Below are 19,767 nucleotides of genomic sequence, written 5' to 3'. Positions count from 1 at the left end.
CCTTAGGGACCTTCGCAGTCTCAGCAGCGATGCTGAATGCCCATTTTGGAGGAAGTTATCTGATCCCCTTGCCCTGAGAACTGGTCTGATACTGGTCCAGCTGTTGGTTTATGGTTCTAACTAGCAAGGTCATGGACATATTTTTTAACTACTTATTTAAAAAAAAAAAAACCCACACAAAACCTTCGTTTATTTGAGTAGATAATACACACACAAATAACACACACACACACATACACACACACACACAGTACAAAATTCACAAGGTACACAGTGAAAGGCAATAGAATGACAAGTGTCCCTCCAACCCCAGCCACCCTCTCTGTCCCTTTCACCAGAGGCAGCCACAGTTATCAGAGTTTATTTTCGTTCTAAAGAGGGTCAAGGAACTCAGACCTAAAATGGAATTAGAAGTTAGGTAATGTCATGGTTGGGGCTCTAGGGCCTGAAGTCAGGCAGGCTGTTCAAAGCCAGGCCGCACCACTGCCTGACCAGAGCCCGGACAGCAGCAGGACTTATCTCGCTGGGTTGTTGAGATAATTAAGCTCACGCACTGAAGTCATAGCACAGTCCCTGGCACACATCTCTACTCAATAACCAGAAGCTATTATTAGCTATTGGGCAATTGGGAGTGGTGCAGGAGAGTAGGAGGGTGGGGTGGGGCGAGTTGAATACTCCCAGGGAAAAACCCTATGCCTTTGTTACAGTGTGGTCCCTGGAAATCCCTGGGAGTTTGTTAGAAATACAGGTTCCTAGGCCCCACCCCAGACACGCTGAACCAGATGATCTGCTGAGCTCCCCAGTGATCTGCAGGCAAGGAGGAGTTTGAGGAGCACAATTCTGTAGGAGCCCAGGCATCGACTCCTGGCTTCTGGGAAGATGGCCATGCTGTTCTTGAGCCCTTAGACATCTCAGATGAAAACCCATGACAAAAACACTTTGAAGGGAAAAGCCATCCCCCACTCACTCCCCAGATGTCAACTTACATCTGATTTCCCCAGCCCAGTAACCTATGACCTCCAAGACCACTGGAATGTGTCCTGTTTTGTCCTGTAGCTTGACAGTAACCCGATAGATGGCTTGGGGGCAGGGTGGCATGTTGTTTTTAAAGTGATACAAGAGACACAGTGGAGCCTGCCCAACAAGCAGCAGGGCTGCCGGGATGCCAACTGGGACACTCAGGCCCTGGAAGTGGGGGGCTTAGTTAGAGCTTGTCGTTAGAAATAAGCGTTGCATGGGTGAGGGCTTGGAGGCAAAGGGGGCCCTACGGTGACCATTACTGCTGTTTGCCACTTGTTCCAAACCAGTAGACCTGGGTGAGGAATGTATGGCATACAGGAAGGAGCCCTTTCTTCTAAAATAGAATTACATACTCTAATGGTGAATGCATATCATTATATATTTGTCAAGACCCATAGAACGTACACCACCAAAAGTGAAACACGACTGTAGATTATGGACTCTGAGTAATGATGATGTGTCAGTGTAGGTTCATTGATTATAAGAAATGGACCACTCTGGTAGGGGATGTGCTTTGTAAGTGGGGGTAGTTGTCATATAAAAAATCTGTGTATGTTCCACTCAATTTTTCTGTGAACCTAAAACTGCACTAGAACAGAAAGTCTATTTAAAAAAAAATAAAAGAGAGAGAGAATGAGAGAGAGAGAAAATTACATTTTTTTCACTGGATCAGCTGTAGAAGAGGGGAAAAACAAGGTTGAGGCCTTACGGCAGTATGTTTTTTAAAAATCACAATTGCAACAGAAATTACTAAGCTGGGCTGTCCAACCCAGTAGCCATTAGCCATATGAGGCTAGTGACTATCTGGTGCAACTAAGGAATTGAAATTTAAATTTTATTGAATTTTAATTAATTTACATGTAAATGAAAAATGGACATGTGTGATTCAGTGAGAGACTATTTTAAGTAGATTTGGAACAATTTGGGCATGTGAATCTACTCTTTCAACTGTTAATTTCATAAAATCGCAATACAGATCAAGCATTTCCAATGCAAAGTTAGCACCCAAACTGAGATATGCTGGCAGCCAAAAAAAAAAGTAAAATATCTCATTAATATAGATTACACATTGAAATAATATTTTGGTTATGTTGAATATATTAATAAGATGTTTAAGTTTACTTTGCTTGTATTTTTAAACTTTTTTTAATGTGGCTTCCAAAACATTAAAATTACATATCTAGCTTACTCTTATATACTGCTGGTTAGAATGTAAAATGGTGCAGACTGGTACTTCCTCAAAAGGTTACATATAGAGTACCCAGCAATTCCACTCCTGGGTATCTACCCAAGAGAACTGAAAACATGTGTCCACACAAAAACTTGTACATGAATGTTTATACAGGCATTATCCATAGTAGCTACCAAATGGAAAGAGCCCAAATGCCCATCAACTGATGAATGGATAAAAATAAATGTGATATCTCCATACAGTGTAATATTACCCAGCCATAAAAGGAATGAAGAACTGATAGATGCTCCAACATGGATGACCCTTGAAAATATTATGTTAAGTGAACAAAAGCAGAAAGACAAAAGCCACTTATTGTATGATTCCTTTTATATGAAACTAGAGGCCCAGTGCATGGATTTGTGCACTGGTGGGGTCCCTCAGCCTGGACTGTACCCTCTCGCAACCTGGAACCCCTCAGGGGGATGTCAGACTGCCTGTTTCTGCCCAATCCCCAATTAACCGGCAGTCCGACATCCCTCAAGGGATGTAGTAGTGCGCGAAGCGGCAGGCGGCCAGGGAGGAGCCCAAGCCCTAGCCGGGCGCCGCACCACTCCACTCATCCTGGCCCCACTGTGCCTGCCGCCACTGCTGCTAGGTAGCGCTGCTGTGGAGGCGGGAGAGGCTCACACCACCGCAGCTGCGCTTGCCAGCTGTGAGCCCAGCATCAGCACCAGCTGAGCAGCACTCCTGCTGTGGGATTGCACTGACCACCAGGGGGAAGCTCCTGCATTGAGCATCAGCCCCCTGGTGGTCAGTGAGCGACATAGTGACTGGTCGACCGGTCATTCAGTCACTTAGGCTTTTATATATATAGATATCCAGAATAGGCATATCTACAGAGACAAAAATTAGGGTTTGCAAAAAGATAGGAAAATAGCAAAATAGAAAGTCACTATTAATGAGTTTCTCTGGGGGATGATAAAAATATTCTGGATTTAAATAGTGGTGATGGTTGCATAACTTGTGAATATATACAAAATTACATATGTGGTTTGCATAAAATTCCTATTGGACAGAGCTGATTTGGTATAGAATTTAGCCACAGCTAATCAATATAGGGTGATTTTTGCTGCCCCCTCCCCTCAGGGGACATTTGGCAATGTCTGGAGATATTTTTGGTTGCCAGAATATTCTCTGAAAATTGGAAAGGAAGGAAGGAAGGAAGGAAGGAAGGAAGGAAGGAAGGAAGGAAGGAAGGAAGGAAGGAAGGAAGGAAGGAGAAAGGGAGGAAGTGAGTTGCTAAGTTTATGGTGTAATTATACATTTTTAATGAATTGCCTATTTGATTCCTTTGCCTATTTTTGATTAAGCTGTTCATCTTTTTGTACACTTTTTTCTTTACCTACTCATTACAAGTGTCTTTCTAAGTTTTTATTTGTCTTTAAATTCTATTGTGGTGTCTTTTATGTGCAAGATTCTTACATTATCTGATTTATCCATTTTCCCCCCTTTATGTTTAAAAAGGCTTTCCTCCCCTTAAGATCCACATTTTCTCCCACTTTATTTGATATATATTTTGTTAGCTGATGTGAAATTAGGGGTTCAAGGGACTTTAGTGCCTAGAAAACAGAGATCTTCATGTTTCACCCCTTCAGCTTGCACTAAGCAAAGAAGCCCAAAGAGGAGGAGAAATTACTTAAGACATACCGCTGTTTAATGGCAGAACTGGGACTAAATCAAGGATTCTTGGCCCCAGTTTGTTTTTCCTTTTTTAAAAAAATTAGTTTTTAATAATACCGGTAATAATCCAATAGTTTGCATTAAAAACATGATATCGCCGAAACCGGTTTGGCTCAGTGGATAGAGCGTCGGCCTGCGGACTGAAAGGTCCCAGGTTCGATTCCGGTCAAGGGCATGTACCTGGGTTGCGGGCATATCCCCAGTAGGAGATGTGCAGGAGGCAGCTGATCGATGTTTCTCTCTCATCGATGTTTCTAACTCTCTATCTCTCTCCCTTCCTCTCTGTAAAAAATCAATAAAATATATTTAAATAAATAAATAAATAAATAAATAAAAACATGATATCACTAAACACCCCTCTGAGTGCAAGATTCTTATTTCCCTCCCCAAAGTTAGTCGCCATTATCATTTTGGTGTGGATTCTTCCAGACTTAAAAAAAACAACTATATGTGTGTGTGGGGGGGTGTATACACAAATAACATAAACTATTATGGGATGGATTTGGGGCATGAATGATATCATAGAGTACCATAGAGTATCATTCTGTAATATACCTTATTCACACTATACATAATGTTTCTCAATGGCTATCATTTAAACAGGCTACATTTTATTTAGCCATTTCCACATAAATGTTTCCTTAGACAAATAATTCTGCAGCACATATTATGGTACAAGTCTCCTTAGGCCTGTAAACAAGATTCCCCAAGAGTAGATACTGAAAAATAAAACTACTACATAATGGGTAATGCTGTTTTTAATTTTAAGAGATAGCATCGTACTCTTGCTGGCAATCAATGTACCCATTTCTTCATCATCTCAACAACTTGATATTAGTCATCCTTGTTATACATCTTCCTATGTTTTTTTTAACCATTTGTATTCCCTCTTCTATGAACTTCACATTTATTTAATTTTACCTTTTTAAAATATATTTTTTTGACTTCAGAGAGGAAGGAAGAGGGAGAGATAGAAACATCAATGATGAGAGAGAATCATTGATTGGCTGCCTCCTGCACGCCCCCCACCTGGGCAGGTGCCCTTGACTGGAATCGAACCTGGGACCCTTCAGTCCGCAGGCAGACACTCCATCCACTGAGCCAAACTGGCCAGGCTAATTTTACCTTTTTTAAAATTCAGTTGTTAGGAGTGTTTTTCTTATCTATTTGTTTTTTTATATACTTTGGAAATTAATCTTTCTCTATTATATATTCTACCAATTTCTCCTGGTGTGTCAATTTCATTTACATTTTAATAATGTATATATTTTTTGTTATATAGATACTTTTAATTTTATGTAATCAAAATTATCCATTTTATTCTTTGCTTTATTTTGTTGTTGTTATTGTTGTTCTTTGGGTCCTAAGAAGAACTTATGGCTTTCAAGGTCATAAAAATAGTTTCCAATACTTTCTCCAGTAGCCTATAATTTTGTTTTGTTTTTTAATATTTAACTCAGAGACCCCTCTGGAGTTTATTTGGGATCCAGTGTCAGGTACTGGTCTTGTTGTTTTTTCTCATATGGTTGACTGTGTCACCATTGAAAATTTTGTTTCTTCTCTAAAACTTGAGAGGCTAGTTCTATCATAAGCCAATTTCCAATATATTCTTGGGTCTGATTCTGTACTCTCAGTTTGGTTTATCTGCTTCTCTATTTGGGGCTACTGCCATACTGTTTTCATGACCATAGCTTTGTCATTTGTACTGATAGATGGTTAGTTAGCCAGTCCCACGTTTATTCTATCCCATTTCAGCAAAGAAAGTTCATTTTTAATCATGGCAAAAGGACCACTAAGGTATGTCTATGGCACTCAGCTCCCACCCGAGGCAGGGATGAGACATTTGCTACAGGGACTACCACCCACCCTAGCAGCCAAGTGACCCTCCTCTCCAGCCTCGACTGCTGCCACCCAAATTCCTGTCACTGAACTGCTCCTCAAAATAAAACTCAGCTGGACATGACACACCTGTTTTGGATTAGTTACAATAAATCAGGATCTGTATTTATTTCAGTTGCCGGGCAGGTGAAGAATAAGCCACTAGGAAGCAGAGAAAAATCCAAATCATGAGGTTTTTTCCCTCTTTGGGCGAAGTGGTTATACTAGCCAAGCCCTAAACTTCCTGTTGTTTCCTAAACCCTGTGATCCTTTACAGGAATGCCTCAAATTGTAGTTTTCTCTCTAGGTCTCAGTCTTATTAAGCTAATGATTTAAATTCTACTGCCCATGAGAATCACCTAGAGACCTTATTAAAAGTGCAGATTCAACACATCTGAGGGAAATTTTAGAGATCTGTATTTTTAAACATGCACCTTAGTAGGTGATACAATGCAAATAAATCCAGGCCCTCACTTTTGATGCGTTGCCCTGAGGACTCAGAGCACCTGAGCAGGAGGAGACCTTTGTGCTCCGTGAGATCTCTGTGCTACAACACATGTGCTGTAATGACTTAGCCCTATGAGATGGGTGAATAGGGGGGTGGCCCTATGAGATGGGTCAATAGGGGAATGGCCCTATGACAGTGGTTCTCAACCTGTGGGTCGCAACCCCTTTGGGGGGTCAAACGACCCTTTCACAGGGGTCGCCTAAGACCATCGGAAAACACATATATAATTACATATTGTTTACAGTAGCGAAATTACAGTTACGAAGTAGCAACAAAAATAATTTTATGGTTGGGGATCACCACAACATGAGGAACTGTATTAAAGGGTCTCGGCATTAGGAAGGTTGAGAACCACTGCCCTATGAGATGGATGAATAGGGGAATGGCCTTATGAGATGAGTTAATAGGGGAACGATGTCAATATAATGCAGATGCTGCACTGGTTTATATGAGATTTTCCTAGGCTAAGGGGCTCTGAATCCCTGGAGTAAATGACAGAATCTTGAGCAGGAAATGAAATAGCCTATAACTCAGCTTTTGCACTAGCAGCAGGGACCCTTTCAAGTCAATTTTAATACAATTGGAAACCACATCCTGGCCCAGCGGTCCTCTCTCCTAAGAAGCACACTCCAGGCCTGTGTGATTGAGGGCAGGTGACATCTCCCAGGCCCACCTTCACAGCAGCCCCGCTGGCTGCTGGAGATCCACTCTGCCTCAGCACCCGCCAGCTTGCTCTGTCTAAAGGTATTTAGCATTTCCACTCAATTATCTTGTGTATTTTTAACCACTGGCCCACCCGAGCCACCGCCCTCACTGGTCCAAGAGAGCTTCCTGGGAACCTTTTTGCTTTTGTCTCTGGTATTAAAAGGGCCTGTTCATGAAGTGGCCTGTGAGAATGCTGTTTCCCAGGAGTCCTGATATTTTAAGTGTGTGATTTTGCAGAATGTGAGGTGTTTCAGAAATGCATATACTGCACTGAAGCAGGAACCCGTGTGTGTGGAGGATACCCATTGCTGTGCTTTGTTCCTTGGCTAAGACTGGGGGAAACCAGGGGGAAGGGGTCCCAAAATGCCTGAGAATGCTTTCACATGGTAACAACTTTAAGCTCTCTGCAGCCCTTGCGGCGGGGGGTGGGGGGGTGGGGTGGGGGACCTGGAGCCCCCCAGGGCGACCCCTGCATTCCCGGCCCACCCTAGAACCACCTAAATCAAGACTTCTGGCTTCTGGAGGTAGAAAGACCACAGGTGATTTTAAAGCACAACGAGGATTCTCCACATTGGAGGTACAGAGAATCACCTGGGAGCATTTAAAACCCCCAATGCCCAAGCCGCACCACGGACAGAATGTGAGCAGAATGTCTGGGAGCGGAACTTGGGCATCAGAATGTTTTAAGGGCCGAAACCGGTTTGGCTCAGTGGATAGAGCGTCGGCCTGCAGACTGAAAGGTCCCAGGTTCGATTCCGGTCAAGGGCGTGTACCTGAGTTACAGGCACATCCCCAGTGGGAGATGTGCAGGAGGCAGCTGATCAATGTTTCTCTCTCATTGATGTTTCTAACTCTCTATCTCTCTCCCTTCCTCTCTGTAAAAAAATCAATAAAATATATTTTTAAAAAACAGAATGTTTTAAGGTCCCAGGTGGTCCCACATGTAGCCTGGGTTGAGGCCACTGTTTGGGACTTTTCTAATCTGGGAAAGATCTTACCTCTAGACCAGGGCGACTGGAACATCAGTGTGCATACGTGTCTCCTAGGAATCGGGTTAAAATGCAGATTCTGGGTCAGTGGGACTGAGGCAGGGCCTGAGATTCTGCATTTTGACAAACTGTCTGCAGACCACACTGAATAGCAAGGCTGTGAACTAATGATGTTCCCTTGATTATTTAACATGAACTGAGTACTGTTACTGCAGTGAACCAGGACATCCAATCATCTCGCAGGTCCAGGGCAATGACGGTATTGGCAGGAGTGGTGCATCAGGCTTTGTGATTAAAAACAAACAAATGGTTGGCCTACTCCCTGGGTCAGCCATGAGCGGTGCTGACAGGAGACGCGACTGCCAGGTGCTGAGAGATAAGCACTTATAAACTTCTGCCCTTCCCATCATCAGTAGAGAGCTGGCTTATCGGCCCCCTGGAGACAGTTTTAACAGTTGTTATTTTGGTGGGGACACATTTTATTATGCAAATGAATCAAAAATTTCAGATTGTGCTGGCCCAGATATAAAGACTATATTGTAAGAAGGTTGGATTGTCTGCTTATATCTTCTAGGCTTAAAAGATTTTTGCTGGAGACCTATGCACCCTGCCTGTCACTAGCTACCTGTCCATGCAAATTTTCAAGTTGCTGGATGCCCTGGTCTTGCTCTGTCTGCCTAGCTACTAGGCTGAACTTTGATTAAACTGAAGTTTCCTACCACAGTTATCACATGAACCTACACAGGTGATATGTTTGCATAGATTTAATACACATGTGCATCAATACAAGTAAAACTGGGGAAATCTGAATAAGATCAGTAGAAACTGTAATTGTCAGAGCATCTACTGATCTTATTGGTTGTGATATTATACTAGAGCTTTGCACAATGCTACTAATCGGGGGAACCTGGGCAAAGTGTACAGTGAGTGCTCCATATTATTTCTTACAGCTGCATGAGCATGGACAATTATTTCATAAAAATTTCAACCAAAAAGAGGTATAAAGCTACTGGTAGCCAGCCGTCAATATGTCTTCAATATGTGGAGAAAGAACATATGTATTAAGAAGGTAAATAGCCCTAGCCGGTTTGGCTGAGTGGATAGAGTGTCAGCCAGAAGATTGAAGGGTCCCAGGTTCAATTCCAGTCAAGGGCACGTACTGCGGTTGCAGGCTCAATCCCCGGCCCTGGTCCGGGCATATTCGGGAAGCATTCAATTGATGTGTCTCTCTCACATTGATTTTTCTCTCTGTCTCTCCCCTTCCCTTTCACTTTCTCTAAAAATCAATGGAAAAACATCCTCAGATGAGGATTAACAACAACAATAACAAAAAAGAAGGTAAATAAACAAAATAATGAGAATAATACTTACTAATAGGGACTGTGCTGAGCATTTTCTATGCAAGGCTTCAATCCTCACAACACTATGAGGTATTATTAGTAGTATTAGAATTAGTATTGGTATTAATATTAGTATTAGTGTTATTTCTGGTTTTGATGAGGAAACAGGAACTGAGAGAGCTTAAGTATTTTTTCCCAGGGTCACAGAGTCAAAAAGCAGCTGGGTAGGAACCAAACTCAGGTCTGAAGCCTGCTACACTATACAAAACATGGGGCCAGGAAACTTTGTTTCTCTGGAGGGAGAAATCATAGGTAGGAATGAGGAAAGCATTTCAGGGGAGGTGCAACTTGAAGGACCCTGCAGGATCTTGGCCTTGAAGGACCAGAAGAGCCAAGCTAGCAACAAGCCATGCTAGGGCATTTCAGACAAGAAGATGGAAAACACACCATTTGAGAAAATGCTTCATTTTAATGATGAGGAAACCAATGGGTATGCCTGTTTTGCCTCTCAGAAGTAGATGGAAGCAGTATTCTGGAAGGTCTTGAATGCTAAGGCAATATGATAAGATCTTCCTGATAAGGCCATGGTTGTATGTGAATCACCAAAATTCACAAGGGAACCCAAGTACAATATATAGAAGCTCTAGCACAAACCAATCCATTCCCAGGACCAAACAATGGGAAGCAATTTCCTCTTGGAAAGTTGGTATGTGAAGGGAGCCACAGACTATACTTATGACAATGAAAGCCATGAAGTGGTTGAGACTGATCATCATAGAATCATACTTGACTATACCTGAAATTTAACCTAGTATCATGTAGCTACTTACTAATTTCTGAGTGCCTATTTTGCGGTTAGCACTAGTCTAAGGGCTTAGGGTATATCAGTAAACAAAAGGTAGTGACCAAACTCCCTGCCACCAGAGAGCTCACCTTCTAGGCTTAGTGCTTATTTCTGATCGGAAAGACTCTTATCAGAACCTAAGAAGACATTTCCATACTGTACACTTGAGACCCCATGACCCCAGAGAGAAATGCAAGACCCTCTGGGGTGAGGCTGTGCAGCTCCGCCAAAGGACAGGCACAGCACTTCGGATTTAGGAGTGAGGATGATCTTACCCCCAGTGTGGCTACAGGGAAACTTAAGATGGGCAGCTTGTCAGGTCTTGCCTCTGAGTTGGATCAGAAAAGTGAGATCAAACCCAAGGTGAAGGATTGGCGGTGTACCCTTGAAGATGATTCAAGTTAACCTGGGGTACCCTCTCTGTTTTCCACTCCCAAACTGGGATTAACTTTGGCATCTTCCATAAAAGTAGAGAAACTGGGGGCTTTCCAATCCTAGCCTGGGGAAGTATTATTTCAAGACAAAGCAGAACAAGATGGCCTTGCATTGTAAAAGCAGGAAAGAAGATAGGAAGTAAGTATACCTGGAGACCTAAGTGTGGGCAGGAGATAGTATTTTAGTCTACAAAATAGGCTTGTGTTTATAACGTAGAATTAGAGATATGGAATTTTTCCCAGAATGCTAAGAGCAACATTCAGATGAAGAGAAAATACTGAAAGATAAGCTGCTGGTCACTGTCTCTACAAAAGACACCTAAGGTAAGTGAATAAGGCAAGAGCCAAGAGTGGGCAAATTTACTAAATGTTACTCCCAACCAGGGATCTTTGATCATTGCAAATTTTTAGTTTCCCACAAGCCTCAAAGGTCTGAGAATACATATTTAAAATGTCCTTTGACTTCATTATGAAAAGATTCATTAATCTTTTGGGGGGACAGTATTTTAAAGTTTGATTTCATTCCCATTGACCCCCTCCCATGCTTTTGTGTCACATTTAAAAGAATATTTAGTCATTTGCTATAAACCTGGCTCTACTGCATATGTGTGTTAGAAACACAGACATTTCCTGTAATTCTTCAGTAACTTTTTGCATGGGTAAAAGAATCTGTACTCACTATGCCACTTTTCCTGTGGCAAAATGTTCTTGCTTTTGTCAAGGCGAAATACTTGCCAGAGATAAAGAAATCCTATTTCGAATTCCAAGTTGCACAGAACTGCTCTTGAATATACAGCTTTCATTCACATTTCTGGTTGTCCCTTGAGTGAGAGCCCAGCTCTGCTACTGGGCACAGCGTAGTGAGAAAGGGCAAGCTTTCTCAGAAGTCACGTTCCTGGTTCTGAGATAATAGTCATGCCACAAAACACAGGGGGACGTTGGGCATATAGCTGGTGAGCTGGGTGTGCATCATGAATGTGTGAGTATGTACGTGTGAATGTGTAAGCAAAAGGCCCATAACAACTTCAATAGACTCTGGCCGGGTAGCTCAGTTGGTTAGAGCATCATCTTGACATGCCAAGGTTGCAGGTTCGACCCCTGGTCCAGGCACATACAAGAGTCAACCAATGAAGCATAAATGGGTGGAGTAACAAATTGATGTTTCTCTCTCTCTCTCTCAAAGTCAAAAAATAATAAAATAATTTTGTTTTTAAAAAAAGAACTTTGATAGAGACAAGAATGTGCACAAGACAGACAACCCTGGCCCCAAAGATGGCCCATTGTGTTAGCTGCACTGCCAGTAAACAAGTGAGCAGGCTGGTCAACACGAGTCTAGATCTCAGAATTCAGTTCAGGCACAAGCTGAGGATGACCAGGGGGGCTCCTTCCCTTAGCTCCTCTCAATTTTGGGCAATTGAAGAGCTAGAAATTGCCCCCCACAGTGAGGGTCTAAAACTAACAGTGTCAATAGCTCCCTCCTGTCCACTTCCTGGCTATTTCACATCTCCCCCCGAAAACTGTAATAATTAATTTGTCCAAAGAAAGACTCAATGTGGGTAAACAACTGTATAAAAGCACTTCGCTGAGCCACGAAGAGCATTTTACGAATAGAAAAGGAAATGCTATATTTATTGACATGCAAAAATTAATATAACTAAATTTTGCATTGATATTTGGCCCAACCACTTCCATAAACTTATCTTGGGCATGAATCTGTGGTCATGGGCACGTGTCCAGCAAAGTGGTGGGTATTAAACAACCAAATAGGATAAATCGGCTCTCGTGCAAAAAGTAAAGTAGAAATGGGGCTTTTGTATGTCAGTTTGCCCAGTGGAACAGAACAATTTGCTCAGTAAAAAAGCTGCCTCAGAGATGGAGGTTTTTAGATTGCCTATCTTATGACTAGACTGTTAGAAATCAATGTATTAAACTTTTACTTTTTCACAGTCAGTTTAATAATTTGGAATGCATTTGAGAATATTTTATTTTATTTTTTGGAGTATGTCAAGTCTTCTATAAAAACAAGACTAGGCTCCTATATAAAGTTGGGGGAAGGGAGAATGCAAGATATAGTAAAAACAATTGATAACTCTTCTTAGGTACTTATTTACTAAATGAAATCTTGGTAACAGTATAGCATTGACTCAAAGCCCATTGGAAGCCTTTAAAATTAAAGATATAATAAATTCATATATCAAGTACAACATCATCTGTGCATTAATTATCCCCATGAATTTAATTCCATCTCTTTAAAATATACCCCCAAATCAGTAGCAGGGGGAAATAAATATACTTCCTGGCAGTATTTTCTTAGACTCTTTTATACTTAGTGGTCTAAGCAAAACAAAGTAAAACACACATCCGATCCAAACATCCCACCAGCACAGCAAAAATCTGCATTGTCTACTCTGCCCAGCATCCCCGAGTGAATTCTTCAAGTCCTTCAGACACACCGAAATCTTTCATTTATACTATGAATTCTGATGAAAGCCAGCATTTACCATTTTCAAAGTGCCCCCTCCCAAATGACTAAAAAGAATGTTTTTTTTTTCTTTAAAGGCTACACCCAAAACATGTGTTTGAAAAACTTTCTGAATAGTGATATTGCTGATAAAACACATGCAGCTAGACGAACTATCAGGTTTCTTTGTCCAGCTGTCCAGAATCCCATTAGTGCCTCTGACTTCTCTCTTCTTTTGCTATAATTAGGATGGCTTAGGGTTTATCTGGGCCTTTTTTCAAAACCAGATTTCCTTCCTAGCAGCAGCAGCAGCTGTCATTCACAAGTGCCCTGCCGGTACTTGCACAGCAATCGGGAATGGAAGTGAAGGGACACACACATACACACACACACATCTTTATCTTGTGATTTTTTAAAAAGAGGAACCTTACCTGAGGGTGATCGCTCTGGTCTGGAGCCCAGCTTGTTTCACAGAAGTCATTAACCTGCACCCCTTCGCCCTCCAAGTGCGGGCTCCCTTCCTGGGGGGGAGCGCCTGGGGGGGTTTGCAGCCTTTTTGCATCTTGCTCTGCTTGGGGTAGAAGAGCCCCTTCTGCATGGACCTGAGACTTCAGATCCGGAGCTTCCCCTGTGGCATGCGAACTCTCCTTTTTATCGCTCTGGGTTCGGGGGTGCTTAGCAGACTCCTGGGGAGGGAGGTGATTGAGGGCGCCTTCTGCTGCGCTGTCTTTCAGGCTGGGACTCCGCTTCTTGGGTTTTCCCTTCAGGCCTGGTCGCCGTGCCCGGGCAGGTTTCTCTGAGCTCCTCTTGCTCTGTAAATCCTTTTCCCCTACTTTGTCCTCGGGCACAGTCTCCAAACTCTGGTTCATCCCTGGCTTTTCTAACTCTCCAGACAAGCGCTGCACCTCTCCCGGTGTCACTGCTTTATCCATGGTTAGCAGATTGTCGCCGGCGGGTTCCGCTCCTGCTTGGTGGCTGTCTCTGGTTTCGCCTTGAATTCCTGGATAATCATTTTCGGCAGAAGTGGTGGGTCGCTTATATCTCCCCTGCTCTGTCACCGTAGACGTCTCATCCTCGTGAGATCCCAGAGTCAGAGTCATCCCTGTGTGTGGGGCTGGGGGGCTGGGGGTGGAGGCTCCGAGACGCCTTACCCTCACTCCTTGGGATCGGGAGTGATCACCACAGAAGCCTGCGGAGGCCAACATCTGCCCAGTGTTATCTGACACCGGCGGCCCACAACCCATTTCACTGAAGAAAGGCTCACACTCCCCCAGGCAATACTTGCTGAATTCCACCTCTTCGTCATCGCTTTCTAATAAAAAAATGCACTCAGTCCCCTCCAGGTGCCTTTGCCAAACTGCATTAGAGTAATCCGTCATAACGTCGGAACATTCCAGATACTCCAGGTCATCATCTGAAAACTCCTCGGTGTAGGTTAGGGTTATCTCTGGGCAAAGTTCATAGTCGCTGTCAGAGTCTGTGCTGGAAACCTGTGGGCTGACCTGCTCATCAACAGTGGCCCTGTCACCTGAGTAGATGGATGTGGCTGCCTCTGACAGCGATAGGCTGGCGCTAATGTACTTCTGTGCCTTGGGATTTTGATGGCTAGAGTGTAGGTCTTCATCATGGTTTAAGGCGCCATCCGTTAACTTTGATAATTTGGACTGCACTGTCCCACGACGGTAGACATCCTCATCAATTCGACTTGTGCTTTTCTGCTCATGTGTTTGTGTCTCACGTTTCCAAGCCGTATCCCCATCATCTTGTGGGTTAGGGGTGAGTTGTGTGTTCTTTGATGCACACTCAACTTCAATGGAAGCAGAACAGCAGATCATTCCATAACTGTTTTTAGCAGAAATCTGGTAAGTAGCAGCGTCATTTTGGGTGCAGCTAGAATGAAGAGGACAGGTCAGTTACCACGGGTGCACGTGCATGCCAGCATTTCTCCCGTTGTGGCACACAGGATATAGACATGATTTTTACTGCACACTCAGGGACGTCTGTGGTCTCCCTGGAAAAGGGTTTGTGGTCAGAGGCAGCTGGCTTCTGAGCTCCATCTGCCCCAGTTCTGCTAAGAACCCTGCAAAGCTCAGCGTTTTGCCTGAAGACTTCCCACAGCCTTACCCCAAATTGAAAAGGCTGAGAATTACTTAGATGAATGGGGAGATGCTGTATATTCTAGTCTCTTCTCCTTTTATTTTAAGCCATGCTTATGCTATGGGACTTTGTAAAAGCAATACTTTCTGGAGTGAGACATTATATATAAGTAACTGAAGTCTTCTACCTCATACAGTTGATCCATGTAAGCAATGACTCTTTAAGACCATGCTAAGAAGGCCTGCTTCTTACCAGGAGACTATAAAGATAACACCATAGTAGGATCGTGTGCATGAGGAATAGTGCTATTTCTCTTTAATTAACCTGATTATTAGATCCAAACCACAGCCAGGGAGACTCTCTGGGTGGAAACCCCCGTCCATATGCCACTTAACTTACATAATCCAAGCCCAGTGTTCTGCTTTGGCCCAGCAGGGAAGGGACTGAGTCCTGGATTGTGCCAAGCTTGCTCCCCTTTATTGACTGGAGTCACGTGGAGCCTAGAGTCTGACATGCTTTGCTGACCTTTTCCGCTAGAATCCTCCTCCAGGCTCTGCAGTCCCAATAAAAACTTGTTTCACTTGCTCTATAATTTGCATTCTCATTGATCTTGTTTGACATTAGGGTAATTGTAACATTGCTGATCTCACTCTGTGTATTATCCAGCTAAGAAGTCAACCACATTCAGAAGGCAGGAGCTGGGAGCCTGGCTGGGCCTTAGAGGTGGTGCTTAGACCTTTACTGACTGATCTGTGTAAAATGTGCACAAACGTCTAACCCGGAAGGTCAGTGTTAGACATGCACAGCTATGGCCCATCGTCTTTCTTATCCTTCTTCCTCGTTGGAGGGGCCCCTTTGTCTCCCTGAGCTCACATGTGCTCATAAGCCCTCAAATGTTGGGTGCCAGCTCACAAAGTCCTCATTTTTGGAAATCACAGACTAATTCCACTCTTGTTCACAGGTTGTTTTGTTGATAAGCTGGTTCCCAAGTAGAAGCCACTCAGGGGTGGCTGGAATTGGCCACCCCTGACCCATAGCTAATATCTGACTTTGCTCGGGGAGACTGAAATTTAGGGCAACTTTCTGGGGAAAACAGTACCTGCTTCTGTCTATTTTATAAGATTATTCTGAGGTTCAAAAGAGAAAATCAGCCCTGGCCCATGTTGTTCAGTGGTGAGAGCACCACCCATGCACCAAAAGGTCACAGGTTCGATTCCAGTCAAGGGCACATACTTGGGTTTCAGGTTCTATCCCCCAGCCCTGGTCAGAGCACATGCAGGAACCAATCAATATGTCTCTCTCACATTGGTGTTTCCCTCTCTCTCTCTCCCCTGACCTTCCACTCTCTAAAAATTGATGGAAAAAAATATCCTCAGGTAACAATTAACCAAAAAGAGAGAGAAAATCAATGCGAAGGGGCTTTGCATAGCAGAAACTTTATGCAAAATGTATTCTATAAGGATGTGGATAGAGTTATTAGCTAACCCAACTATGGTAATCATATTGCAATATATATATATATATATGCCTAATATGCTAAGTGTCCACCCAATCAGTGGACCATTCAGTCGACTGCTCCACCAGTCTCTATGACACACACTGACCACCAGGGGGAAGACGCTCTGACCAATAGGTTAGCTTGCTGCTGGGGTCTGGCCAATCGGGACTGGATGAGAGGAGCTGGACATGCCCTGGAGCCCTCCCGAGGTCTCTCCCTGGCCAACCAACCTGCCATGGTCCCTCCCCAGCCTCTAAAATATCTCTTCTAATTAATTTCCCTTCAATGTGCATGAATTCGTGCACTGGGCCTCTAGTATAAATATATCAAATCAATATGTTGTAAACCTTAAACTTACACAATGTTGTATGTCAAATATAACTCAATAAAAAAAAGAAAAGGATGGGTAAGTGCTAAGACAAGGCTACTTCTGATTCTCAAGAAGTTTACGAAATAATCATCAGGGACTTTATTTAAAATTCTTGAATCAGAATCTGTGGTTAAAAGACCTGCGAATCTGCTTTTAAAGAACTTTACACAGCCCAGCTGGTGTAGCTCAGTGGTTGAGCGTTGATCCAGAAACCAAGAGGTCACCGATTCAATTCCTGGTCAGGGCACATGCCTGTGTTATGGGCTCAATCCCCAGGAGGGGACCTTCAGGAGATGATGTTTCTCTCTCATGGATGTTTCCATCTCTATCCTTCTCCCTTCCTCTCTCTCTCAAAATCAGTAAAAATACAGTTTGAAAAAAAAGATCTCTAAAAAAAAATTTTTAAAAAGATCTCAAAACATTCTTCTACAAATCTCCTTGGCCCACCCTCAGAGATAGCCTTATCCTCATCATCATTAATTAGGTGTAGGTCTCCTCAATTAAAGCTGAAGGAGGAATGGAGAGAAAGTGACTTCTACTTGTTTCACATTGCCCACACCATTCCCTTCATGTCTCTTTTCAGTGAGTTCTTGGAGATTTGGCCTCAGTTAAGAGCTCATAAGGAGCACAAAACAGCACCATGGGCTTCTGGAAAATCCCAAGTAATTCTGATTTCCTGATTTATCCAGGCCATGATCCCTCTGCCAGAAAAACCATCTTCCCTGAAGGTACTACCATGACTTGCGTGGAAAAAAAGAGACAGAAGAGAAGAAAATAAGGCCAAGAGGCACAATGGGCCAAGTAAGAAATCAGTAAAGGAAGGGAACAGAGATGGCTCTCAAGAATTAAGAAGGGAAAATAAAAGGAATTTTAGAGAAATAATTTGGTTAACTATATTTAACTTCTGAATGACTAAATGGATGGAAGAATGTTATGATTTAGTAATGAATGATTTTATGGAACATGTGTTTAGCTGATATAAGACTTACAAGTCATCCTAAGTACGGTAAAGAGGAAAGGGAACTGGATTAAGTGTAATTAACTTCTCACTGGTTAATGAATGCCTTCCTAAGAGTTATGGTTTGTGGTTGACGTGTCCTGGATAATGATCTCTAAGTACCTTAAAGAGGAGGGGGAGGAAATCGGGCGGGGAACCAGCATTCCTTGGAAGCCTCCTCTCTGTTCTGCAGTGTTCTGGATGCTCCCTGGCTGCAAAATGCAGGCTCAGGGAGCTGAGTAATTCCCCCAAATGGACAAAGCTAGTAAGCGGTGGCGCCAGCATAGGAAACTGGAGCCTTCCGACCCTGGAGCGTGGCGCTGTGTGTCCTGTTAGAAAACTAACATCAGAGAGGGGAAATGACAGTGTAGAGAGATTGTTTTTGCAAATATAGTGTTCCTGTCCTAAGTTTTTATCTTGATTGGTCAACTGACAAACTTGTGTCAAACTATGTCCTGGTGCCTGATATGTTAAGAGCCGGGGAAGAGTCAAGGAGATGCGTGAGGCATCAGGTCCAGCCCTAAAACACTACGACTCCGCTGGGGGAGATAATATGGATTGTGGAGAGCGGCTACAGTGTTTGGACAGGTTCAAGCCTTGGACTAATGAGAGGGCACAGTCCTCTCATTGCCACATGCAAGTCCCAGCTTGGAGGGCAGGGCCTTCCCGGCACAATTATAACAAACAGCTGTAGTTGTAAGCGTGAACCTATGGTCTGAACACGTGGCCCCACGTGTCTGAGTGATGTGGGCTTGATAGAGTTCAGGTGCATGTAGTTGAATAGGATTGAAACTCACGAGAATGTTGTAAACATCTTGACCAAGCCCTTTCTTTGCCTCATGGAATCTGGCTATAAATTAAAAACACGGATTGTAGTCTGTGGCACTGTCTCTCCATCAGAGAGGGCAGCATCCCACCCAGCCTCAGCTCATTCTCTTGTCTGTCTTTTCTCAATCCTTCAACATCCCCTCTCAGGGTCACTGAACCAGGCTGAGCTGGCGCGGCACACAAGGTGCCCTGGGGCTGAGTATGCCATGGCCATGCCGGCTCGCCACAATGGATTTCTTAGAGAACCTTGCAGGTCGGTCCTGTGCTAAGCTGAGTGATATAAACTGAAAGAGCCAGGGAGTCCAAAGAAGAGACTTCAGAGGTAGCAGCTGAAATGGTGTGAATAGGGCTGGGGTTTAGAATCTTTGCACGAAGCTGGCAAAGTGACCTGCGTGACCCACAGTGATTTGACAGGAATGCAGAACCATCCAGGAAGAAATTCCCTGAACAATTAAACGAGCTCCCTCCTTAGTGTCTTTCCTTTTGGCTGAAGGAAGCAGCAGCATTCCTCCAGCTTGCAGTGAAAGTCTGGCTTGAATTCTCTAGGTCAGTGGTCGTGACCCCTTTGGTGTTGAACGACCCTTTCACAGGGGTCGCCTAAGACCATCCTGCATATCAGCTATTTACATTACGATTCATAACAGTAGCAAAATTACAGTTATGAAGTAGTAAAGAAAATAATTTTATGGTTGGGTCACAACATGAGGAAGTGTATTTAAAGGGCCAGAAGGTTGAGAACCACTGCTCTAGGTTCTTTCCAAAGTAATCACTTCCATATTAAAGGAAAAGAGCCCCCTGCGACCTTAAGTGGGTGGGGCTTCTGAACTTGAACCTCCTGGATTGGTCTAAACCACAGGTTCTCAAACATTTTGGCAGAAGGACCC

At 43.4% G+C, this 19,767-nt stretch overlaps 1 protein-coding gene across 1 annotated transcript in view; it reads right to left on the bottom strand.

The window, feature by feature from the left end:
* Window positions 1-19,767, bottom strand: part of ALPK2 (alpha kinase 2) — a 102,319-nt gene that overhangs the window by 44,841 nt on the left and 37,711 nt on the right. Inside the window, exon 4 of the mRNA XM_036322817.1 lies at window positions 13,525-14,983. Coding sequence (XP_036178710.1) covers window positions 13,525-14,983 — 1,459 coding nt within the window. The remainder of the gene's footprint in view (window positions 1-13,524; window positions 14,984-19,767) is intronic.

Source organism: Myotis myotis, unplaced genomic scaffold, assembly GCF_014108235.1.
Source record: "Myotis myotis isolate mMyoMyo1 unplaced genomic scaffold, mMyoMyo1.p scaffold_m19_p_9, whole genome shotgun sequence".
Taxonomy (NCBI): domain Eukaryota; kingdom Metazoa; phylum Chordata; class Mammalia; order Chiroptera; family Vespertilionidae; genus Myotis; species Myotis myotis.
Note: the sequence above shows the minus strand (reverse complement) of the source record. Positions and strands in the feature narration are given on the sequence as shown.